Here is a 24,805-nt window from a genome sequence, read left to right as displayed (position 1 = left end):
AAGCGAGATATTGGCTTTAAAAGCCAAGATACGTCTCAAAAAAAACATTGGTATTTTCAGTAAACAACATACAAGTAGTTAAAACTCAACAACCACTCACTGCTTAAATGCAAACACAAACACCCACAAGCATTATAAAACCGGCTCAATTCGCACCCCAAGGCTTCAGTCAGCATAAAACGCTAGGGGGAAGGATGCAGAGCACTAGCCTAAGCTGTAACCATAGCCATGGAGGCAGGGGTCTTTTTAGCCATCAAAGTCGAGCAAAGATATGGTACAAAAACTCGTAAAGATGGGGGCACCAACAGACAGTCGGAGGTAGTGGGAAAAGAGAGAAAACCTACGGCACGGTGATGAACAGCGTAGACCTACGGAAGAAGGGGGATATCATACGAAATCTCGTAACATCCCCCCAAAGCCGGAGACCTAAACTACCACCATCAGAGATGAAACATGTCCCACGGGGGTGTAGCCACTAAAAAACCGCCAACACCGGTAGAGGTCTATGCTGCAAGACAGCTAAAACACCCAGCCAAGAGAGTATCAAAAGCCTCCGCCGTCTGCACAAGATGCGCTGAATCTTCTAGTGGATCATTTACCGATCCCACAAGTCTCGCCAGGTGGACTTCAAGTACGCCTCCGCCGGCCAAAAAGCTAGTTCCGCATCCCACCCCGCCAACAAGTAATCACAGAGAAGGGAAGCAGTCGGGGCGGAGATTCTGCCACCACCTCTGTATCGCGCATGCTCGTTATTGGTATTTATTAACTTGAAACTTGATTATATAGTCACTTTCTAATCGCCTACACTTCTAACTTAAAAGGACTAGGTTGTCATCCCTAGTATGGAAACTAGAAATGCTTTGCAAATTTGAAACTTATCATTTCATGTGACTAAATAGAATATAAAGATATGAATGAAAGATGATCTGCAAGCGCACAGATAAATATACCATTGTAGCACTTCACCAAGAGTATTCCAGGTATCGTTATTTTTATTTTACCATAGGGAGGAGCTAGGAGCTTTAGCTAGAGACTAATGATCAATTGTACACTACTTATGACAAAACCAGTCACATAGCACATGCCCAAACAGGGGTAAGCCAATGATAAATATATGTAAATGTAGCATTGATAGCACCCAGAGACAGAAATAGACTACTCATAAGTTAGTACTTCTAGGCAGGAGATTAGTTAAGAGGTTGAATTCTTATGTAGCTCTAATTTACTAAGTCTTTCAACTACGTTAGCACATATACCATCATGTATAGCATAATGACTCTTTATTCATGCATATGGAACATTACTAAGAAAGATCAAGAACAGAGCAAGCATTTCTTCGTAACCAAGTTCTACTCTCTCTACATACGGGGGGTGGAATACAGAGGACTCAACAGGATTATCACACCCATGATCTACCACACTACCCGGCATATAGAGCGCATCCGCAGGCAAATTATATCTAAGCACCATGCTTACATAGAATCTACCACTTAACCCACCTAGGTTATGAGCTAAGCGCTTTGCGATCACATACATAAACTCATTATCAATCATGACTATATCAAGTATACTACTAAAGCAATCTAGGAACATAATAAATAAAACATAGTATTCAAATAGCACAAAGTCATAACAAAGAGGGATATAATGGTTTACTAGCCTCCTGATGATGACAAATCTAGAATCCTCAAGCGGAGCCCGAACTCTATTTAAATCTAGCTAGCTAGCCTATACTAGAACTTTGAGTAGCTAATCTAGTCTCTGGTGGAGAGAAACCCTCCTGATCTTCTGGCTCTTCTCCCAAAGGCTTCTCTTCAAATTGGCTCTCCTCTAGAGGGGAGGGTGCCTCTCCTTTTATAGCCCAGTGGGGTGAACCGTGGCCCTTGGATCAAACTGACCTATTGTAGGGTGGAGATGCATCCTCAAAGGCGGTGGATCATGTGAGAGGAAGGCCCCTACCAAGTGGGTCCCATAGGGTTCGGCCGAACCCTGGCCCTCTTGGGCCGAACCCACTGTCGATGTTTTACCATCGATAGTCTACCACGGGGATACTCGAGACAGTTGTTCGTGCTTCGGCGAATAGTGGAACTTGGCGGTTACGCAAAGAGACTCACGATTTATACTGGTTCGGGCCCTTGACTTAGTCGAGTAATAACCTTACGTCTAGTCGATGTTAGACTATTTGCGTCGTGTTGCTTTGAGTATTGAATATGCCTTTTTAAACAGGGGGTACCCTCAGCAGCCCTTTATAGTCCAGGTGTTGTAGAGGGTTGTTTGAATCCTACTCGGATATAAGGTTAGAGTCCTAAGCTATGCTTTGGGTGTCTTTCCTTGTATAGTCCGAGTTGTAGATTTGATGCTGCACGTTGCTTTGCTCCACGCTGTCTTGATGATTGGGCCGTGAGCCTCATTACTAAGGCCCACTTCCTCGTAGTACAGTCCATGGGGGCCATAGGGTTCCCCATCGACAAGCCCTCGAGCATTTCATGATTGAGCTTCGGGAACTGGGTTGTTGTAGATTCGATCCGGGTTCTTCTTGAAGCGAAATCTTGAGATGATCTCTGTGTCTTTTCTTTTGGTTGGTGTGCACTTTTTCATCAAAAAGTGCACTCAGTGAGTGTAGCCCCCTGTGCCTCTTGCTATTTGGTACAAAAAGCTAGAGGGTCTTCTTTGTCTTGCCGTCCTCCGAGTTTTTTTCCTGATCGAGAAGAGTGCAATTTTTTCAAAATTGCACTCACTGAGTGTAGCCCCCGAGCCTCTTGCTTTTTGGTACAAAAAGCCAGAGGGTCAAAAATTTGAAAATATATTTTCCTGTGGTGGGTACTTGCAGCCCCCGAGCCTTCTTCGGGTTCTTTTTTGAAAAGAAGTCAGTTGAAGGGTCTTGAATTTGTCTTTTTGTGTCTTGTTTTGCTTGGTCATAGGCAGATTCTATATATCCATGGGTGGATGTTCTTTGCTGCTTCACAAGTTGAATAGTTGCTGAGAATCTTTGCTTTTTGACAATGTTTGCTTCTTTTGTTGTTTTGCTTCTTTGTTTCTTTCTTCTTTCCTTTCTCATGATCCTTGGCCTTATGTGTCTTTGGCTAGGTATAAATACTTCCCTTGTGATCTATAGTTTTGCCTTGAGTAGGAAACTTTTTGAGTCTCCTTTGAGCCTTTCGTCTATAGATATGTTGGTGTGTGAAGTTGAGCTGCCCCTGGGCTTCTGCCCACTTGGTGATGGATAAGCTGGCAGTTAGAAGAGTTCTTGTGAAAGGGGTTAGAAGCAGACTAACCCCTCAGGGAGATTTTCCTGAGAAGTTTGAGGGAGCAGGTAGAAGGGTTCTTGTGATGTGGCTTCCATGCCTGCTCTATCTGCTTTTCAATCTTTGGGCTATCACTGTTGCTGGTCCTAGGTTGGTAGATATGGTGCGCTCCACCTTCTTGTCGGTCAATGTTTGCACCGGACTCCTGCTGGCTTATCCTGAGTTGGAGTTTGATGACCATATCAGTGTGCTCGTCTAGGACATGGTTGTCTCCCTGTCCACAACCCAAGATTTGCTTCATCTCTTGAAGTTGTAGTGTATCCAGGTTGTTTTTATTCTGCTAGGCATTAACCAGGGTCTTTGTGTTCTTTACCATGGTGATTCTATCGTGGCCTTGGCTTTGCCTTGTATTTTGTGACTTGTGGTCTTCTGTGGTAGTCGAATTCCATGGGGTTCCTTGTCATGGTATTTTTAGGGACTCCTTCTATTTGTATTTGCCTGTCTATTGTGGCTCTGTAAACCATGTAATCCTGTATCCTTATGACTGATAAGATGAATATATTTCCTTGTTCTGTTTTGCCCTGATACTTGCTCTCCTTGTTGTGACAAGTTTTCTCCCGAGTTGCGAGTTGTTTGCTTGGCTGCTTATTGTTGCACCCATTATCATACTGGTTTTTGGAGAATTCAATATATGTCCTCACGGGTTGCACTGGAATATTCTCTTGGATATGCTTTATCTTGTACTGTGGCTGTCCTAGGTATGTACTGTTCCCTCGTGTTGGTCTAGTCATGTCTGACTTTTATTGTAGTTGCTGTGGCTCACAAGACTGTCCTTTTGGAATCTTTTTTCTTCGTGGACTCGGTGTATGTGCACCTGAGCTATTCTATAAATACTGCTGGTCTGATGCTTTCTTGCTACATATTGCTTGTAGTTTCTTTTCATCTTTTTATATCCATGGGTATTGTAGTTTGTGATCTTGATGAGCCCCCGGGCATGTTCTCTCCCTTTTGTTTCTTCTGCTGGTAAATGGTGTAGGTCTTGTGATATGGGTTAGTAGTAGGCTAATCTTGGGATAGCATTTAGCTATAAGGAGCATTGAGGCAAATGGTGTAGGACTTGTGATGTAAGTGGTGCGTGTTGCGCTGCCTGATCTTCCAGTGCCTACCCTCGATCCATCCTTTTTGCTCTCCTTACAGTGATGATTGGTGCGTGGTCCGGCTTGTTTTTCGACAGTCCGTTGAAGATCAGCCATTGTTCTGTCTTCTGCTGTGCCATTATGGCTCAGTCCGGTGCAGATCAGCACATGTTGGGAGGTGGTGCCGGGTTCTTCCATATTGATGCGGTTGTCGCTGTTAATCTTGGATGACTTGTGGGTGTCGCCTCTGCCATCTATAGCAATCTGGATGTGCGTCCTTCCTTTGAAAAAAAAGTATGTCTGGGTTGTTTTAACCTACCTGGCAATATCGAATCCTAGTGTGGGGGGGGGGTGCAACCTCGAATTCCACTGGGTTCTTTGCTGCCGCTCTAGAATGATTTCCTTTGCTTTCTTTATCGAATTCATCAGATCTCGTACTCTGTTGTAATCCTAATGTCTTTCTGATCAGAGAAATAAAGGAAAAGATTGTTTTTGTTGAAGGCCGAGTTGTTAGTCGCTGTATCCAAGTTCTTTTATATATTAATTCCTTCTCTGTATGCTTGGCTATAATCTAGTGTTTTTGCCAACTTGTTGTCTTCCCCTTTCTACGTTGTTTCCTTGTAAATAGATTTGTCTGACATTCTGATCGTTACACACTGATCGGACCGTTGCTTTCCTTCTTCGCCGTGTATGGCATTAATTGCAGAACGGTGATTTTTGGTAAACGCATCATTTGGGCTTTGTGGGCCGCGTGTTTCTCCTTATAAGAGTAACTGCTTTGTTACTGTTGGCTCCACTCGTTCTTGTGAAAAGAAATTCCTCAATTCTCTCTTGCAACCCTAGCGTCGTTTCTACAACCCTAGTTCTCTGCTTCTGCTGCTGCTTCAAGACCTTTAGATTCCTTTCTTGCCTCTGCCGCTATTTTTGCCTTTTGATTGATGGTGAAGAAAGGTAAGGGCAAAGTAGTTGATCAAGAAAAAACTCTCAAGAACATCGATAATCCTGAGTTTATGGCGATGAGGAAGATGCAAAAATAGTTCCCCAAGCCGACGACTCAGGAGGCTGATTTGGATCTGCTTGTAGCTCACGGACTTATCCAGGAGCAGTATCTTTCTAGCTTCGAGCTTTCGGGTGGTCACGAGGTTCCTTCCCCATCCCCTAATCAATCTATTCTTTTCGTGCATTTCGTGCGGGCGGGGCTCTATTTTCCCCCATCTGACTTCCTTCTTGAATTTCTTCAATTTTATCGAATCCAGCTACATCATCTTACCCCTAATGGGGTTATCTTTCTTTCTGCCTTCGCGCATCTTTGCAAGGTTTTTATTGGAATTCCTCCTTGCCTTGTTTTGTTCTGGTACTTTTTCCGGATGAAACTTTCTGATTCTTCCAATCCTCCTCCTCTTGGTTGCTGCATTTTGCAATCCCGTCAAGGATTGAAAGAGAGCTCCCCCTCTTTTTCTCTCTCTAATTCTATTAAGGATTGGGCTGATAAGTGGTTTTACATGCCCAAGCCTTCTCCTTTATTTTCTTCTAATTTTTCTTCTACTCTAGCTGCCCTCCCTATCTGGAAAGACAAAATTTCTTCTACCGAGCTTCAGGCCATCAAGCCTTTGCTTGCTCGTGTTGACCGGCTTAAATAGGCCTGTCTTACTAGCAATGGCCTGGTGGCTAGCTTTATTCGTCGCTGGGTTCAACCCCTTATGAAGAGGGAGAACTATGGCTTCGAATATACTGGTCCTCAGGATTCTTCTCGTCTTATTCTTGAGACCGAGTTGACTAAGGAGGCGGTCTTTGACCGTTTAAAAAGAGTTTTAAGCAATGTTTCTGCGATGCCTCTCTGGGCTCCTGAGTATGACGCTGCTCATCCTCCTCCTATGGTAAGTTTTTGCTTCTATCCAAGCTCTTTTATTGTTGATGGTTGGATTTATTTTGAGTCTGTTTTCTTCTTTTTTGTAGGGTTATGGTCGGGCTTTTGAGCTCGTTATTCCTGCTGCTGAAGCTGCTACTGACGACGCAGCTGCTGATGAAGTTGTTGAAGAGGATGCTGCTGTTGATGATATTGTCCTGTCTAGGGATGAGTCTACCCTTTCTGGGCCAGGGTCTTCTTCCACTAGGTTGTTTCCTGGTCTCACCATAGGTCAAGTCTCTTATGTTGAGTACACTCCTGATCCTCGAGTTGTTGAATATATCCTGTCATCTAGGAAGCGGCGGACTGAGGCTGCTTCTAAGCAATCGTTGCCCAAGAGGCAACGCTCAACTCATCAATGTCCTTCGATAGGTAATGTTCTCGTAGGTGAGCTTGTACTAAGCCTTTCCTATGTTGTTTTCTGACTTTGTTTTGCTCTGTATATTCATCCGAGTTCTTTTAGTTCCTGATAGATGGACAGTTTGTCACTATGAATGAGGAGGTGTTTGACGATGAGATTCCTCTTGCTCTTCGGCCGTGAGTTCTCATTCTTCCATTATATTTTGTATCATTTGAGCTTGATTGACTTATTCTGATTGAGTTCTTCTTTCTGTAGTCGTATACGGGCTCCTTGTGCCCCTATCCTATTGGCCATCCCTGTTCAGTCAGCCAACCCTCTTTCTTCTTCTAGGGTGGCTGTTGATGATTTGTTTTCTATGCCCCTCCCTGATTTTTCTTTTTCGGAGGTGGCCGGTAGCTTCAACAAAGTTATCAAGTAAGTCTTTTCTTGTTTCTTTTAGTTATTTCTTCTGATGACTTGTTCTGCTTTTTTTCTGATGGATCCGAGTTCTTTTGCTAGGACTTCTGAGGATACTTCATCTTCTCAGGCTCTTGATGCCGGGAGACTTGTTGAACAGGCTTCTGCTGCCGGTATACTCCCGTTCTACTTTCTTATCTCTTTATGAATCTTTGTATTCTTAATTCTGATAAGATTGCATCTCTTCTTTTTGTAGTTTCTCCTGCGTGTGATGCTCTTCCTGAGATACGTGTTAGGAGCAGCCTGTTGATAATCTGGTGACTTCTCAAGAAGTGCACCAGGTTGAAGATAGTGCTGTGGGTGGGTTTGGTGGTGCCCAATCACCGGCTGGGTTGTCCTTATTGCATTCCTTGGAAGCTGCCGCTCGTACTGAGGTGGTAGTGGGGGAGGGTCTTGGCAACAACCCTTCTTCCGCTTTTGCTGATGCTGACGCTGCTCATCCTTCATCATCTAAGCCGAGTACTCTTCTCCTGACTCATGCTGGGGATGAGTTGGCTCAGCTTGGCCGTGTTGAGCAGATAGCCGAATTGCTTTCTTCCTAGGAAGCTGTTTCGGGTACTTTTGGTGCCAAGCTTAAGGTGATGTTTTGGCTTTGTCCTTTCCATTTCTTTCTTTTGACTTTTCCTCGTTTCTTTTTCTCATCAAACTTCCCTTTTTGTAGTCTTTGACTGAGGACCAAGACCTTCTATTTGGCCCTCAGGAGGTGCAGTCTGCTGCCCTTATTGAGGCAAACTTGAAGAGGACCGAGTCCGAGTTGACTCGGGTTCGTGCCGAGTTGGCCCAGGAGAAGGAGCAGCGTGGCATTATGGAGGCTGCCCTCAATGCCCAGGTTGCTGATGCTAAAGCGGTTTGTGAATCCGCCTTGAAAGCTGTGGCGGAGGCTCAGACCGAAAATTCCGAGTTGAAACATAGTCAAACTGGTAAGTTTTTCTTTCATTATTCAATATAATTGTTTGCTCGGGTTCTTTCTCTTCTTTTTCCCTTGACTTGTTTCTTCTCTCTTAGCTCTTGTTAGGGAGAAGGAGCTTTGGACGAAGGAGAGGGAGGAGATGATCAATACCCTCTGTTCCTTAGAGAATCAGGCTGAATCTGTAAGTCTTCTTGCTGATTCAAAGTTGAAAGAAGCCCAAGATTTATTTGCTTAAGCAAAGTTGATGAGATCTGGAGCTGATCGTGATCTTGTTCAGGCTATGAAATCGGTGTAGGAGCTTAAGACCAAGCTGGAGGCCCCTTAGAGTCAATTTAGGGCTCTTTACAATGCCATCTTCCCTGTCCTTGCATCCATTGGTCAGCGGGGAGACAATCAATTGAATCTTGGTGACTTGATTCCTTTGATTCCTTCTCGCTTCTATGATTTTGTAAAAAGTGGCTTTCATCGTTGTATTAATAATGTGGTTGCATACGTCCGGGTTCTTGCCCCGGATGCTCCTTTAGAAAGGCTGGCTGAGACCACTGTTACTGCCGAGTTCACAAGGCAGGTAGAGGTAGCCAAGGTAGATCTTAGGGGCCTGACAGATCAGGTGCTGGAGCAAATGAATGTTCTCCCTCCTTCACCTCCACCTCCACCTACTGCTTGAACAGTTTGTAATTAATACCTGAAGACAGTTTTTGTAATATATGTGGTCTCTTTCTATTTTTATGTCTCTGAAATCTGAGCAGGCTTCGTTCTGCCTTCTTTTGTTGTCTTTATCAATCTTTTCTGTCGTCCTTAAGTCGAGTTGTCTTGATAGATTATTGTGCCGGTGATTCTTTTGATAATCTGTCGCACATGTCCTTTTTTATAAATATGAAGGCTTCTTCAAATAGACAGGTAACTGTGCAACTCTTGAGGCATGGGATTGGGCTAGCTGTAAATTGTGCCACTCTTGAGGCAAGAAATTGAATCTTCTTTATCAAGAATATTGTGCCAATCTTAGGGCAGTTAGCCAAAATATTGTGCCACTCATGGGGCAGATAACCAGAATATTGTGCCGCTCTTGGGCAAATAACAAGAATATTGCGCCACTTCTTGGTGCAAATTTATTGGAATATTGTGCCGCTCTTGGGGCAAATAACCAGGATATTGTGCCACTCTTGGGGCAAATAACCAGGACATTGTGCCACTCTTTGGACCAGTAATCAGAATATTGTGCCACTCTTGGGGCAGATAACCAGAATATTATGCCTCTCTTGGGGCAGATAACCAGAGTATCGTGCCACTCTTGGGGCAGATAACCAGAGTATTGTGCCACTCTTGGGGCCAATAACTAAATATTTTTCATCAGAATATTGTGCCACTCTTGGGGCCAATAATTGAATATTTTTCATCAGAATATCGGTCATACCACTCTTGGGGTAAGCAACTGGGTTGTAATATTGATTGTGCCACTCTTGGGGCAGATAATTGAGTCTTTTCATCATAATTTTGATCGTACCACTCTTTGGGTAAGCGATCGGGTTGTAATATTGATCGTGCCACTCTTGGGGCAGGCGACCGGGTTGTAATATTGATCGTGCCACTCTTGGGGTAGACGACTGTGTTGTCTTTATAGACCCTAACCGTTTCCGAGTTAGTTTGTCGTTCGGGTCACTGTGGACTCGCGATGGGTTGCCCCCTTTAATCCTCCATCTGGCCTCTCCATAGGCACTTGATGGATTCGTCCTTTTTGGACCCCAACCATTTCCGGGCTGGTTTGCCGATTGGCTCGCGACAGGGCTGTCAGTCGTACCATCTCCATATGGTCAAGTGACTAATTTTTTGCTTACTTGAATCTCCATATTCAAGCAGCTCTTGACCGTTTTCGGGCCAAGTCCAACCGTTTCCGGGTTGGCTCTAACCGTTTCCGGGTTGGTCGTCAGTCACACCGTCTCCATACGGTTGAGTGACGAATTTGCCCTTTTAAACCCAACCGATTCTAGGTTGGTTGTCGATCATATACGCGACAGGGCTGCCCTTTGAAGACCCCAACCGTTTCTGGGTTGGTTTGTCGATCGGACTAGCTAGTGGCTCACGACAGGGCTGATGTATAATTTTTAAACTCTCTTTCGGCGAAAAGGAAAAATTCTTCTTTATTTCATTGAATATTGGGTACAATGTACTTCTAGTTGTAGAATCTTTTGAGTTGGCTGATGTGCCATGTATTCTTGATTGGTATCTCATCTGGAGTCATCAGCTCGTATGTTCTGGGTCCTGTTGCAGTTTTGATGATAAAGGGCCCTTCCCAAGGGCTGAGTAGTTTGTGTCTTTCATCTTTCTTTTGAATTAGGCGCAAGACTGAATCTCTTGGTTTTAGAGAACATGGCTGAGTGCTTTTGTCATAATGCCTTCGTAATCCTTGTTGGTATCTTGCATTTTGAATTATTGTGCTGTCTCTGACTTCTTCTATTGTGTCGATTTCAAGCCGCCTTATTTCTTCAGCTTCGCCTTCTTCATATTGTTCTATTCTTGGAGATAGCCAAATCAAGTCGGCTGGTAGTACTGCCTCTGAACGATAGACCAGGAAGAAGGGTGAATACCCTGTAGCTCTGCTAATTTGGGTTCTTAGCCCCCATACCACTTTTGGTAGCTCTTCCATCCATTTTCCTCCATAATCTTTCAAGTCTTCATATAATCTTGGCTTTAATCCTTGTAAAATGAGGCCGTTTGCCCTTTCAACTTGTCCATTGGCTTATGGATGTGCTACTGATGCAAAGTGTATTTTGATTCCACAATCTTTTGCCCAATATTGAAATTCTCTTGCTGTGAAAGGTGAACCAAGATCTGTGATTATTCTGTTGGGCATGCCACACCTGTGCATAATGTCTTGTATGAATTCCACTGCTTTTTCTGCGCTGTATTTGACCAAGGGTTTATATTCAATCCACTTTGTGAATTTGTCGATTGCCACGAATATATATTTGAAGCCTCCTTTCGCTTTTTTGAGTGGTCCGACTTGATCCAGCCCCCAACATGAAAAAGGCCAAGCCAGTGGTATGCATATCAAATTGTGGGCTGGTACGTGTGATTGTCTAGCAAACATTTGGCAATTTTTGCATGTTCTGACTAATTCTTCTGCATCGTTGAGTGCTGTTGGCCAATAGAACCCAGTTCTGAAGGCTTTACCGACTAGGGTTCTAGAGGCTGCATGATTCCCACAGCATCTAGAGTGGATTTCATCTAGTATTTCTTTCCCTTCATTTATTGGCATGCATTTGAGTAGAACTCCTGATGATGCTGCCCTTTTGTATAGCTTGTCTCCTACTAAGACGTAATTTTTGCTTCTTCGTATAACCCGGGTTGCTTCTGTCTTGTCTTCGGGTAGTTTCTTTTCTTTGATAAAATCAATGTATGTTTGTCTCCAGTCTGTTTGAATTATCATAACCTGCCTTGAATGGTTTGGTGCTTTTGCTTGATCTATGTCCATTGGATCAGTTGTATCTTCTTTCTTTCCTGTGTGCCCGGGTTGTTTGATGGATGGAGTTGTGAGTTCTTCTACAAATATTCCTGGTGGAACTTTTGCTCTGTCTGATCCTAGTTTTGCTAATACGTCTGCTGCGATGTTTGAGTCTCTTAACACATGATGAATTTCTAGTCCTTGAAAAATTTTCTACAATTTTCTGACTTCTGCACCGTATGCATCCATGTTGTCTTTTGTGCAGTCCCAATCCTTGTTTACTTGATTGATCACTATGGCTGAATCTCCATAGACAAGTAATCTTTTGATTCCAAGTGTGCTTGCAACTCTTAAGCCATGTATTAGTGCTTCATATTCCGCCTCATTGTTTGTTGCTTGCCAGAGTATTTGTAGTACATATTTTAGCTGTCTCCCTTCTGGTGATATAAGTAATATTCCTGCTCTAGCTCCTAGTTTTAGAGAGCCATCAAAGTACATTTTCCAATGATCAAGAATTGGCTCAGGTTCTTTTTCACTGATCTCTATCCATTTAGCAATGAAGTCAAATAATGCTTGTGATTTGATTGCTATTCTTGGCTTGAAGTCTAAATTGAGGGCACCGAGTTCTACTGCCCACTTAGATATCCAACCTGTTGCATCTTTGTTGCGTAAAATGTCTTGGAGTGGAAAGTTGGTCACTATTGTTATTTTGTGCTCATGGAAATAGTGCCACAATTTCCTTGAGGATATCAACATGGCGTAGAGCAACTTTTGTACGTGTGGGTACCTTACTTTTGATTCCGTCAATACTTCACTTATGTAGTAGATCAGCCTCTGTACTTTATATGCATGTTCGGGTTCTTCTCTTTCCACCACAACAGCTGTACTGACAACATTTTTGGTTGCTGTGATATATAGCATCATATCTTCTTTGCCTTTTGGCGGTGTCATCACTGGTGATGAGGCCAGATATTCTTTTAATTTCTGAAATGCTTCTTCTATCCACTCAAAATTTCCTGCCTTCTTCAATAATTTGAAGAAAGGTAGTCCTTTTTCTCCTAACTGAGAGATGAACCTATTTAGGGCTGCCATGCATCCTATGAGCTTCTGTATGTCTTTGACCTTTTTTGGTGGTTTCATATCCATGATGGCCTTGACTTGTTTTGTACTTGCTTCAATTCCTCGGTTGCTAACTAAAAATCCGAGTAATTGTCCCGAAGGGACTCCAAAAACACATTTGGTAGGATTCAGCTTCCACTGCCATGCTTTTAGATTGTTGAAGGTTTCTTGGAGGTCTTCTATTAGTGAGCCAGGTTCTTTTGTTTTGATCACAACATCATCAATATATGCTTCTGCATTTCTCCCAATCTGTTCTCCCAGACACGTCTGAATTGCTCTTTGATACGTTGCCCTAGCATTTTTCAGACCAAACGGCATTGACTTATAGCAATATGCTCCAAAGGGTGTAATGAATGAAGTCTTGTTTTGATCTTCCTCTCTTAATGATATTTGATGGTATCCTAAGTAGCAATCCAGGAAGGATAATAGTGCTGACCTAGTCGTTGAATCAATAATTTGGTCAATTCTTGGTGGGCTGTATGGGTCTTTCGAGTAGTGTTTGTTGAGATCCGTGTAGTCGATGCACATGCGCCATTCTTTCGAGTTCTTTTTCTCCACGAGAACCGGGTTGGCCAGCCAATCCGGGTTGAGTATTTCTCTGATAAATCCTGTTGCCATGAGCTTGGTAATTTCTTTTTTGATTGTTGCTTTTCTGTCTGGAGCGAACCTTCGTAGCTTTTGCTTGATAGGTTTAGACCCTTTGTTTACATCAATTATGTGCTCAGCCAACTTTCTTGGGACCCCTAGCATGTCGGCCGACTTCCAAGTGAAGATATCTTTGTTGTCCCAAAGAAAGTTGGTGAGCGTGAGTTCCTATTTGGGATCAAGATTGCATTGATGATTGTCGTCTTCTCCGGGTCACCAGTCAATAAGTCGATGGTTTTTGTTGCGGCTTATTTTGGTGGAGTGAAATTACTTGGCTTCTTTGCTGGGATTTGGATCTCATCCGGGTTCATTTCCGTTGCCAAAGTTGCGATTTCTTTTCCTATCTTTAAATCTTGTAGTCTTTCTGATATTTGCACTACTTGCACATCACAGTCATATGCTTTCTTCAAGTCTCCTCTCAGTGATAGTACACATCTTGTCATTGGCATCTTGAGTAAAAGGTATGGGTAGTGTGGTATTGCCATATATTTGGTTAGAGCTGGCCTTCCAAGTATTGCATGATAGAATGATTCGAAGTCGGCTACTTCAAATTTGATGAGTTCCATGTGATATCTTTCAGCTATTCCAAAGGTGACTGGGAGGATTATTTGTCTAAGAGGCATTGCTGCTTTGCCCGGTACTATGCCGTAAAATGGTGTACTGGTTGGTCTTATCAATCCTTAGCAGTCTAGACTCATTTTTCAGATCGTGTCGGTGAAGATAATGTTGAGTCCAGCCCCTCCATCAATGAGAACTTTCGTCACCGCAACTCCTGCAATGGTTGGACCCAATACTAATGGGTAACATCCTACATTCGCCGCACTAGTCCATTGATCTTCTCTTGTGAATTGAATAGGATATTCTGACCAATCTTGGAATCTTAGGGTGGTGGGTTCTGCTGCCATGATTGCCCTGTGTGCCAGTTTTTCTTGCTGTTTGCTTCTTGCATTGGGCGCTCCTGAAAAGATAACTGCAATTGTCATTGGGGTTCTTGATAATCGCCTTTCGCCTTCTTTTCTTCCTTCTTTGATTCATCTTGTTTTCTCTCCATGTTGTTTTGGTGCCCATTTTCTCTTTTTGCAAATTGCTGCTGGAAAGTGAAGTAGTCGACTAGTTTATGCCTGGATCTTGGGTGGATGTGGCATGGCGGATTTTCTAGATTTTCGGGCCTTCTTCCTTGATAGTTGCTGCTGCGGTAATTGTTGTTACCATTGCTATTGTTGTAGTTACCGTTATAGTTATGGCTACTTTTGTTGTACCTTCTCTTGTTATCTGTAGTTGCCACCATGTTATCTTGTCTTGGCCCTTTATCTTGTTGCCTTGGATCCGGTCTCCCTCTATTTTCTGGGTTGTCCCTGACGAACCTATGCCGAGTTCTTTCCTCTGATGAAATTAGTTTTTCCACTGCTCTTTTGAAGTCTTCATTTGTCCTTGGGTTCTCGCTGTAGTAATCTTTGAATTGCCAATTTGTGAAAATTCCTTCTGCAAAAGCTTCAATTACTTCTCTATCGGTAATGTCGTGGAGTTGTGCCCTGAATTCCCCAAATCTTCTATAATAATCCCTTAGGCTTTCTCCTCTCCTTTGCTTTACTCCTTTCAACTCGGCTGCTGTCATTGGGTGAGTAATTATTCCTGCGAAGTTGTTGCAGAATGCTGCTTGCAAATCTTCCCAATATCTAATTGATCTTGGCTTTAATTTGTCAAACCATTGAAGTGGCATTGCTTCGAGCGCCATTGGAAAAAATAGAGCTTTGATGTCATCATCGCCTCCTGCTAATTCAATAGATTGAGAATACACCCTAAGCCACTGCCTTGGTTCAACTTTACCATCGTATTTGGAGTGGTTTGCTGGCTTGAATTTGTGAGGTAGTTTCATTGTTTGAAGTCGCCCTACGAAGCAAGGAAATCTATCGTAGGGTTCTGCTCTTTCGTAGTCGGTAATCTTGCTCATCTATAATACGATCTTTCCTCCTTCAACTCGGATTCTCCTTGGTCATCTTCCCTATCAAATCTTCTCGATGTCTCTTAGAATCGTTGGCTTAATTATTTCCTGCCTTTTTCATGTTTTTTTGAGTAGTGTTCCTGCCTTCTATTAGCATCAATGCTCTTTGTTGGGCCTAGTCTTTGAAAAATTGATTTTTTTGGGTGGTTGTTCTCCTTGCTGTTCTTGCGGGAGGATTTCGCCGGGTTATTTTTCGGGCTCTCTGGCTTCTTTCTTTTGATCATCTTTCTCCATGCTTTTGTTTGTGAGGTTATGTAATTCCTTCGTTAGTTCTTCAATTCTTTCTCTCTTCGTATTCTTTGCAGCTTCTCTTTCTACCTTCTTTCTGTTATATTCAGTAAGCTCCGCCTTGTATTTGTTCTAAGTTTGTTTCTGTTGCTTGGCTCGGTTTCTATGTCTAGCCCTCAACTTGTTTTTCATTATCCTTGCTTGCCTTTGTTCTTCATTTTCGTTGCTGTCACTTTCTTCATCTGGGGATACGTTGCCTTCTAATTCATCAGATGATTTTATGTCCGGAATTTGAGGTGGCACTAGCGGTTGTTCTGATGGCTCTGCCATGTAGATGGTGTATTTCTTCCGATCTCTTCTTGTGTGGCGCCTTGGCTTTTTCTCAGTTGAGTCGTCTGTGGTTTCTGAACTTGATCCAAGTTCTTTTCCCTCTTGATATGGTATTTCTTTGGAATAATTGCTGAGCTGTGTTTTTTTCTGAGGTAAAAGAACCTAGCCAATGTACTACTCAGTCTTGTGGTGTTACTGTCATGATCAGTCCTTCTTGTGCTCCTTCCAGGAGTATTCTTCTTGAGCTCATCATGTTCTGAGTAGAGTTCTGATAAATCGATGCTGAGTTGTGTAGTCCGAAGATTTCCGTGTTCTTGTGCGAGATGTGTGAGTGAAAAGGACAAGGCTTGTATTCCTTCATGATTGCAGTTGTATCTTGGAGTCCGATGAGGTGTGGCTCATGAGTTTTGAAGATTGTGTCTGAGTTGGAGTCATGTTCCATCTCATTCTCTGTATCAGTTTCGTATCCATCTTCTTCTTCATTCCGAGTTGGTTCAGAAGTCGAAAGCTTTATCATCTTCTCGGTGAGTTCGGATTTAACTTCATCGTCAAATTCTTTTTCTTCTCGGAAATGGGTACGCAGCTTGCCATCGCCATCGGCCTTGTAGATCCAGGATCTGAAGACGAAAGATGTTCCTGTCGAAAAAGTCATCTTGAGGTCAAGGTCCGCCGAGCTCTCGAGAAAAAAATCATCGAAAGCCCCTACCTGGCGCACCAGCTGTCGATGTTTTACCACTGATAGCCTACCATGGGGATACCTGGGACAGTTGTTCAGGCTTCGACGAATAGTGGAACTCGGCGGTTACGCAAAGAGACTCACGATTTATACTGGTTTGGGCCCTCGACTTAGTCGAGTAATAACCTTACGTCCAATCGACGTTAGCCTGTTTGCGTCGTGTTGCTTTGAGTATTGAATATGCCTTTTTTTATAGGGGTACCCTCAGCAGCCATTTATAGTCTAGGTGCTACAGAGGGTTGTTTGAATCCTACTCAGATACAAGGTTAGAGTCCTAAGCTATGCTTTGGGTGTCTTTCCTTGTATAGTCCGAGTTGTAGATTTGATGCTGCATGTTGCTTTGCTCCGCGCTGTCTTGATGATTGGGTCGTGAGCCTCATTACTAAGGCCCACTTCCTCATAGTACAGTCCATGGGGGGGCCATAGGGTTCCCCATCGACACCCACCCAATGGCAGGTGGGGCCCTCCTTCGGGTGACGTGTCTCTCATGTCTTCTAGAGTCTTCTAAACTTTCTTATGCATAAAAATACGTTTTCTAGCTCTGGTTGTGCAATATTCTTGGATCTTTTCCTATATAGTCCCTGAAAAATATAGATTCACCAAAACTCATGGAATTCTGTCAGTTAACCCCCTATTCTAGGTAGGTGATTGCATTTATGCCCTTCTTTCATGTTTGGTTGACAGCTTAGAATGATAGTTATCTACCATCAACAACTCCCCCAAGCTTAACCTTTGCTAGTCCCTTAGCGAAGCTAAACTTAACAATGGATCAAGAGTTGCATCAATGCTTTCACGCCTCAAAAGTACACATGCTTTCAAACAAGAATTCTCCTTTGGATTAGAACAATTCTGACCTTCAAACTTACTCATATTACCTTTAACCATGGGGCTTGTAGCCTTCACTTGGGTCATGAACAATTGAAAGACAGAACGGTCTAGTCAATCACTATGTCTCAAGCTCTTTGCTCAACCATTATTCTAGAGTTTTTGCATGTTTTCAAAATAAAACTCAGAGTTTCCTTTGTATGACCCTCTCAAGTCTCTCATATGTGATTTTTGTGGATCCTTACCAAGGCAATAGAAATGTTATGCCCTTCTCTCCTTTCCCAAAGTATGTAGTATTTTTGGAACTCTCTTAGGCAAAATCACTCTACACTCTATCTCTCATCCTACAATTAAGGCTTATGTGGAGCTCATAGGTGGGAGACAGCACATACATACTTGCAAAGCATTTATTGTAAAGGCAAACAATGGATCCAGAGAAATGAGTCATACAATCAAATCAAGATGTGCATCTGTGGTTATATGTATGGAATGACTATATATGGTGGTGTATGTGGTAAATGGGGGCAATGGTAATGGTGGTAAAAACCTAATTCTACTTTTGCTCCTTGGAAACATATCTCTCTTTTGTAAAACTTTGAAGAACTCTACAAGACTAAGGAAGACCATGGGCTATGTTTCTTTCTTTTTCTTTTCTTTCTTTTTTTAATACTTTGGACACTTGTCCTTTTTTCCATACTCTTATTTTGCATAGCCCATGCTTCCTTGTTTGTAACACAATAATGATTGAAGAGATAATAAACAGGCACTTGGAGCTTTATTTTGTGATAAAGGATGATTGGGTGGATGGATAAGGGAAAATATTTTTGGATGTTCACTCTCAGTGTAAGAGTGCAACATTTTTGGGGTGGATAGGACATGACATGTTGTTGCGTACTTCCAGAGTAGAAGCAGCATATTAGGGTGGAGTGTGCGTGATCTTGATTTTAGAAGCATGACAAGTCTCTAAGGTATCAACAAAGCTTGACAACACTCAATGCAAAGCAAGTAGCATAAAGATGTAACCGTTTTCTTAGTCTAACATGTATGGCTGTGGTAGGAATTTCAAGCTCTACCATACAAGGAACTCATCATGTAGCACTTTTCTTTTAAAATAAACCTCCAGAACTCTAGTATTGCTAGGAACAAGATAAACAGTAGCTCAGACAAGACTCATCTCATATCCCTCAATTACCTAGACTTAGATCAAGCATATGCAACCCACAAGTTTCGGATTAAGAGTAAATCTTAGATCAAAACAATTGTATCCAAAACTCAGGAGAATTCAAGGTTGGAAACTAGGTACTTGAAAGGAATTACAGCAGAGCAACTATTTATCATTTTCATGCAAAGAGATTATCTTCAGAGTTCATTTTATTTTTGGCAAGCAAACCTTTGTACACACTCTCTTTATTTTATTTTCTAACTTAAGGTTCACATAAAAGCTACTAAGTTTAATTTTAAAAGGAAATCTTTGTTTGGTTTTATGGTTATGCATCTTTTTATAGTTTCATAGATACTAGCAAAGCAAACTTAATTAAACTATAAAGATAAAGAGATACTTATCGGGATACATGGGGGATGCCCTCCCCCAAGCTGGATGTTAACACAGTCATTTATTCTTGCGTGTAGCAGGTTGACAGCAAAGATGTCCTTCTTCTATTGGAGCATTGATGTTGATGACTGTTGAGACAGCACTCCAGCAGTGGACAGAACATCCACTTGCTTGTCAGCTCATTTGATCCTGTGGAACTCAAATAGACAACAAAACTTATGGAACAGATTAAGCGTTAGTGGTTAGCCACCTAAGTCTTGGTTGTCTAGAGCTCTCCCATTTATGATTTCTTCTTTTGGGCAGAATTTCAACAGGGTCTCATTCAATATTTTTAGATTTTATGATGCAAGAGAATGCAACAAGATGAATGCATATATTTATTTTCATTTTTACGCCACCACAATGAATATCCCTGCGGGTTTAATGCCACAAAATTATTAACATGGTGCTTAGCATTTTAGAATGTAATGCAAGAACATTTTTATTTTCTTTTCTAATGTAGATATAGTAAAGTAAATATGCAACATGAGTTGATTATGCTAATGTGGGAAAGTAAATATGCTAAGAAGAAAATAATTAATGCAATGCTGAAAAGGGAAATATGGATAACTACCAAGTTTACCTCCCGGCGAGGGTTCAGTGTTTTAAGTCCTCTGAACAAGACTTCTTACCATGTTCATTCTTCAGGCACATCATCTGTTCTCATGGATGGAGACCTTGATAACTACACCTCTTGAGATGGTGATTTTGAGGATGGTGTCACCCATGTTCTTTGCTTGTCTAGCAGTTTGAAGTTAAGCTTTAATAGTGGAAGCTGGCAGCATCTTGCTCAGTGTGCATGGTCATAGGTTTAGGACATTCTCTTGTAGGATTTGGAGAGTTGACAAACTCCTCCACATTTTTCTCAAAGTGTGTTCTGCTTCATAAACACATGGCAGAGATCAAGTGCATGGGCTCTGTTGGTGGAAAAACACCAACAGAACTAAAACTTTATTTATTCTTCTCTAACCTTAGACACATTGAACACGATAAGATTGATGTTTATGTATTTTATTAATTTATAATGTGGGTGGTAGGATAAAAAGATTGAGCATGAATATGGCATTTGAACACTTTTTGACAAAAGAGTGGAATTGCTTAAGCTATGGAAGGATTGTCTATCTTCAAAATTTATCAAACTTGCATGACTATCAACTTCCAAAGATAAGGTATGCAGCATTTTAGCTCATTTGGTTATGACTATAAAATCAAGAGAGTGATGCTATAAATAAATTTAAAGGAACTAAACATGTTGAGTTAATCAGGATGGATCAAGTAAGGTTGTAACTCAAACATGTTTGACTCTTTATTTATGTGCATACAAGAATCAAGACTCTTTAAGGAATGACCAATTACCTTGAGATGTTACCTTCGTCATTGGAGTGTGATGAAGGGTAGATGACTTGTGGCGGTCTTTTCCTACCTTGAAGCTTATCTTGTTTGACTGATTGTGTATCTTGTTCATGAAAAGATTCTCCTATGTCGCACTCTTTTCTTTTGTCACACCATCTTTTGTTTTTTTCTTTTGAATTATGTTTGGACCTTTTGCTCCTCTTTTTTTATTCCTGCAAAGTATTAGTAGACAACACATACCCGAAGTAATATACAGATAATATAAAACAAGGATATAGTTGCCATAGAGCTAAAGGCCACCATCTATGCTATAGAAAAGTTGGTTTGAAAATTTTAATTAGCATAGAATATTCATCCACCATTATTTCCTCTCTAGAGAATTAATTTTTTGATTTTTGTCTTAAGCCTGATTTTATATATATATATATGTAAGTTGTAGAAACATTCAAACTTATAGAGAGAAAGTAACTGTGAGTGGAGGGATTGCAAACCAGCGTGCCAGAGCGACAGGAGCTTGAGAGTAGAAAGAGGATTGTTGGATCATCTTCAGAGGAGTCATCAGCCTTCCTCCCCCAAGCTTGAACCTTGTTATCGCTCAACACTTAAAGTCAAGTGTGATTGTTGAGACATCCCTCGGAGTGTGTAATAACTCCATGTCCTTAGACATTGTTCAACCTTTGTTCTTAAATCTTCACCTGCAATGGTTAGTGACCAAGAATACCCGAAGGGAACTTGTCCTATGAACATGTGTTGTTTTTTATATATATATACACTAAGCATGAGCCTTCATGTGCTCATATTTTTTTTCTTTTCCCCTTTTTCTATACTTGGACCATCATGTGTTCATATATATTTTTTGTTATTTTCTTTTACATAAAAATATATATTTGGACCTTCATGTGTCCATATTTTTTTTATTTTTTTCATAACTTAAAGACAATATTCAAAAAGTGGTAATGAAATATAAGACAATTACCGATTTACCTGTTGGAGAGGGCTCTTGATTTTAGGTCTATTGAGCAAAGACCTCTCTCTTGTATTATGCTCTACTTTGGACTGTTTGGTCTAGGAGATGGAGATAGTTGTATGATCTTCTTTGTCAACCCTTCTTGATGTTCATTAATTCTTGGTTGAGTATTGGGTGTTGACTAGAGATGCAAAGTCAAGTTCCTCCTTGATTTCCTTCCAACGGTGTGGTGGAGAGTTCTTCTTCTTCTTTTCATAGTGACACACCAACCATCTTGATGATCAAGGAAGGAACTCTATAGGTACTTGTGTGAATGCTTCATCTCCAATGGCCTAGGGACATCATCTTGCAACCATAGTTGTTCATGATCTTTCAGATCTTGGTCGGCAGTCCACCATTGATTGATTTTTGATGACTCAAGGATGAATGCCATGACAAGTGGCATCTCGTCTTTCCTGCCGATGTGCAAAATGATGTCTTCGACTTCAATATTTCTCATGGCCGGTCGCTTTACTCAACCACTCCCTTCGAGTGAATGCTTTTTGTTGTAGATCTTGATGTATGGCACTTTTCTCCTTTATTTCATCATTGAAGTGGTGGTTTGGCAGATTCATGTTGAACTATGAACAGGCAGAGCTTATATTCATTTCTTTCCTGCAAAATGTTAGTGGACACTAGTAAAAAAAGGGCTTCTATTCCCGGCTACCAACCCCCTCTATTCCCGGTTACGCAGCCGGGAATAGGAGTTCGGGAATAAAGGGTTAGTAGCTGGGAATAGAAGTGGACCTTTAGTCTCGGTTGGTGATACCAACCGGGACTAAAAAGGTAGCCACGCCAGCGCCTGGGCTGGCCCCTTTATTCCCCGTTGGTATTACCAACCGGGACTAAAGGGTCTTTTTTTTTCTTTTCCTGCTTATTTTAATTGATGATTCTTTTTTGTTTTAATTTGGTTTTTGAATACGCATTATTCGCTGCAAAGTAATATACGTATACGCGCACGTACTGTAAAGTTTTCGCTCGATCAATGCATGCAAGCAACACAAGTAAAAGTAAACTAAAACATAATATTACATTTCATCGTCACATGTAAAGTTTGCATTAATTGTACATTTCATCATCACATGTTCTTTGGATCAATATGAAATTTGTCTTTCATCATCACATATTTGGGTCATAGTAAAACTCGCCGCCGGGAGTTAAGACCTGATCATTCAGAAATCCACCTATTGTCTCTTGGATTGCTTTGAGATGGTGTGTGTCTAGGGTTTTTTCCTTCAACCAACGAGTCTTCAATTTTAGATATGAGATAAAGAAAAAGTATATTAGTATATATATATATATATATATATGTATGTATCAAGAATAATGATAAATAAATTGTATCTATCATGAATATATATATATATATAAATATATGTATGAAGAATATATATATATGTGTACACTTACCCTTTTTTGCTCTAGACTAGTTCTTTTTTAGCACACTCTCACGAACTCGCAAACATAGTATTCACAGAGATTGGTCCCTTAGGGCTGCAGCAGAACCCACTTTACGAGAAAAAGATTCGTCATCATCCGAGCATAGGGAAATTGAACTAAGATAGGTATATAGTACTTACTTTATATAGCACTACTTTCAGTGGCACTTTGCGTTTCATATGGTGTTCCTAACAAACCTTTTCCCAACAACAACCAAATAACATAAAAAATATTTGGACCATTAATTTGCATGCAGAGAGACTGGAATAGTTTTGCTAGTGAGACTGCAATTACCTCTAAATAATATCTATCATCTCTTGGAACTCTTTTTGCTCTTTTCTCATCGAGTCCTAGATGCCTAGAAGACCTTTCTCCAGATCGAGTTCCATCAATATCCAGTGTTCACTGCCATGTCCATTAACACTCATTAATTAGCTAACAGGTACAGTGAACATATATATGGATACACGATCATTGACATTATGAACACTTACCTGAAGTTGTAGGGGAAGAGTATACATTTCTTGTCACGTTGCTTCTCTAAGAACATCTTGATATTGGCCTCTGTTTCTGCTTTCCATGTTGGTTGGGGTTTAGGGTTTTTGAATACGATATGTGGATCAATGAAACCAATATCAGTACACCCTCTCTTTTTGCACTCTCCCATGTCAAACCTGCATCATATATATAGATTGATATACACACATTAATTTCATACATATATACATTAATTAATATATATATACACACACATTAATTTCATACATATATACATTAATTGATATATATATACACATTTCATACATACATATATACATTAATTGATATATATACACACATTTCATACATACATACATTAATACACATTTTGTCAATATAATTCATAAATATAATAAATATAATATATATATACCGGTGGTTTAGAATTAATGGAGTGTTGGTGATGGGCGGTGGTGGACAGCGGCGCTGGATCGAGGCACGGGGGCTCCTAGCCGGGCGCGGCGTCGTCGGGGCTACTTCGGCGAGGTGTGGGTGGGCGTCGGGATGCCCTCCGGTGAGGAAGAAGGCGCGGCGTCGGGCCGGGGTGGCCCAAGAAATCAACGGCGTCGGGGGCAGCCAGGGGCTTCTCGTTGAGGGGCACGGCATCGGGGCTACTCCGGCGAGGTGGGCGGGCGTCGAGGTGCCCTCCTATGAGGAAGGCGGTGTCGGGGGTGGCTGGGAAGGCGAAATCAGCGGCAGCGTGGTGCGTGCGCGGCGTCGGGGGTGGCCGAGGCTCCTCGGTGAGGGGCGCGGCGTCGAGGCTACTCCGGCGAGGTGGGCGAGCCTTGGGGTGCCCTCCGGTGAGGAAGGCGGCGTCAGGGGTGGCCGAGGAGGCGAATCGGCGGCGGCGGAGCTCTGGGGAAGCGCTGAAGACGAAGATAATCGATGAGGAGGAAGAGAGAAGGGAGGCGGCGGTATATAGGAGAGGGACCTTTAGTCCCGGCTCCATCCACCGCCCGGGACTAAAGCACCTTTAGTCCTGGCTCCTGCCACCAGCCGGGACTAAAGGGGGGACCTTTAGTCCCAGCTGTTGAAAGGAGCTGGGACTAAAGGATTTTTTGGCGAGCCGCCAAATGCAGCCCACCTTTAGTCCCAGCTGGTGGCAGGAGCTGGGACTAAAGGTGGGCTACATTTTCATTTCCGCCAACTTTTAAGCAGATCAGTTTATTTTATATATGTTTTGTATTTAAATGTTTAAGTCTTATTATTTGCACAGTAAATTCAATACTAGGCATAAATTTTTTTAGAAAAAGTAATAAACTTTATTTTCATTTACTGCACACACAAAAAATATGTGACCTAAACTATTGTGTTTTTTATTATAAATGTTGAACATAATGCAACTAATACTCACTATTTTCGTTAATGCAAAAATGTAGACTTTAATTGAAATTATTAAATTTATTGGTTTTTGACATAAAATTAGTTTTCATGTAATTGTAACGTAAATCTTTAGGTTCTTCATTAATCATTGTATAATTAATCGGTGAGTTCGGGCGGAAATTCAATTAAAGTTAAAAAAGTACCAAACCAC

General features: G+C 41.7%; 1 protein-coding gene and 1 long non-coding RNA gene across 2 annotated transcripts; one reads left to right on the top strand and one right to left on the bottom strand.

Annotated features, from left to right (window-relative positions):
* The first annotated feature begins 7,585 nt into the window (after window positions 1–7,585).
* Window positions 7,586–8,666, top strand: LOC136473591 (uncharacterized). The gene is made up of 4 exons (XR_010762687.1): window positions 7,586–7,682; window positions 7,766–8,024; window positions 8,110–8,195; window positions 8,292–8,666. It is a non-coding gene; the product is annotated as an uncharacterized lncRNA (long non-coding RNA).
* Window positions 8,667–23,719: 15,053 nt separating this feature from the next.
* On the bottom strand, window positions 23,720–24,220 carry LOC136469937 (predicted GPI-anchored protein 58). Its single transcript, XM_066467947.1, has one exon. The coding sequence runs from the start codon at window positions 24,218–24,220 to the stop codon at window positions 23,720–23,722; it is 501 nt and encodes a 166-aa protein (XP_066324044.1).
* Window positions 24,221–24,805: the final 585 nt, after the last annotated feature.

This window comes from Miscanthus floridulus, chromosome 8 (assembly GCF_019320115.1).
Source record: "Miscanthus floridulus cultivar M001 chromosome 8, ASM1932011v1, whole genome shotgun sequence".
Lineage (NCBI taxonomy): Eukaryota > Viridiplantae > Streptophyta > Magnoliopsida > Poales > Poaceae > Miscanthus > Miscanthus floridulus.
The sequence above is the reverse complement of the archived record's forward strand: the minus strand, read 5'-3'. Positions and strand labels throughout refer to the sequence as shown.